This window comes from Morone saxatilis, unplaced genomic scaffold, assembly GCF_004916995.1.
Source record: "Morone saxatilis isolate NCDOM2014 unplaced genomic scaffold, NCSU_SB_2.0 Contig10, whole genome shotgun sequence".
NCBI lineage: Eukaryota > Metazoa > Chordata > Actinopteri > Moronidae > Morone > Morone saxatilis.
In genome coordinates, this window is record NW_023339652.1 from 18,850,609 (window position 1) to 18,850,904 (window position 296).

Genomic DNA, 296 nt, shown 5'->3' on the forward strand with positions numbered 1-296 from the left:
AAGGTCCAGTGTGTAAGGTGTGTTCTGGGTACAAAAAAAGTAAGCTTGATTTGAAATTTGTTTATGTCAACAATCTTTCTTGGCCTCCAGCTGTTCGGATTGTCCCCAGCTTGTTAGAACTTCGCATGTTGGAACGCATAGATGCAGCAGGTCAGAGTCCTACTAGGGAGCTGCTGTGGTCCTGGGCCCAGCAGAATTCAAGAGTGCAGGACCTGCTCAAAATCCTGCAGGACATGGGCCACCACAGGGCCCTGCAGCTTTTCCAGAGTCAAGCTCAAGGTCAGTTATAAACAATT

At 48.0% G+C, this 296-nt stretch overlaps 1 protein-coding gene across 1 annotated transcript in view; it reads left to right on the forward strand.

The window, feature by feature from the left end:
• The window catches only part of irak3 (interleukin-1 receptor-associated kinase 3), a 10,129-nt gene that overhangs the window by 2,188 nt on the left and 7,645 nt on the right, over positions 1–296 (forward strand). The window contains exon 2 of the mRNA XM_035675042.1: positions 91–279. Coding sequence (XP_035530935.1) covers positions 91–279 — 189 coding nt within the window. The remainder of the gene's footprint in view (positions 1–90; positions 280–296) is intronic.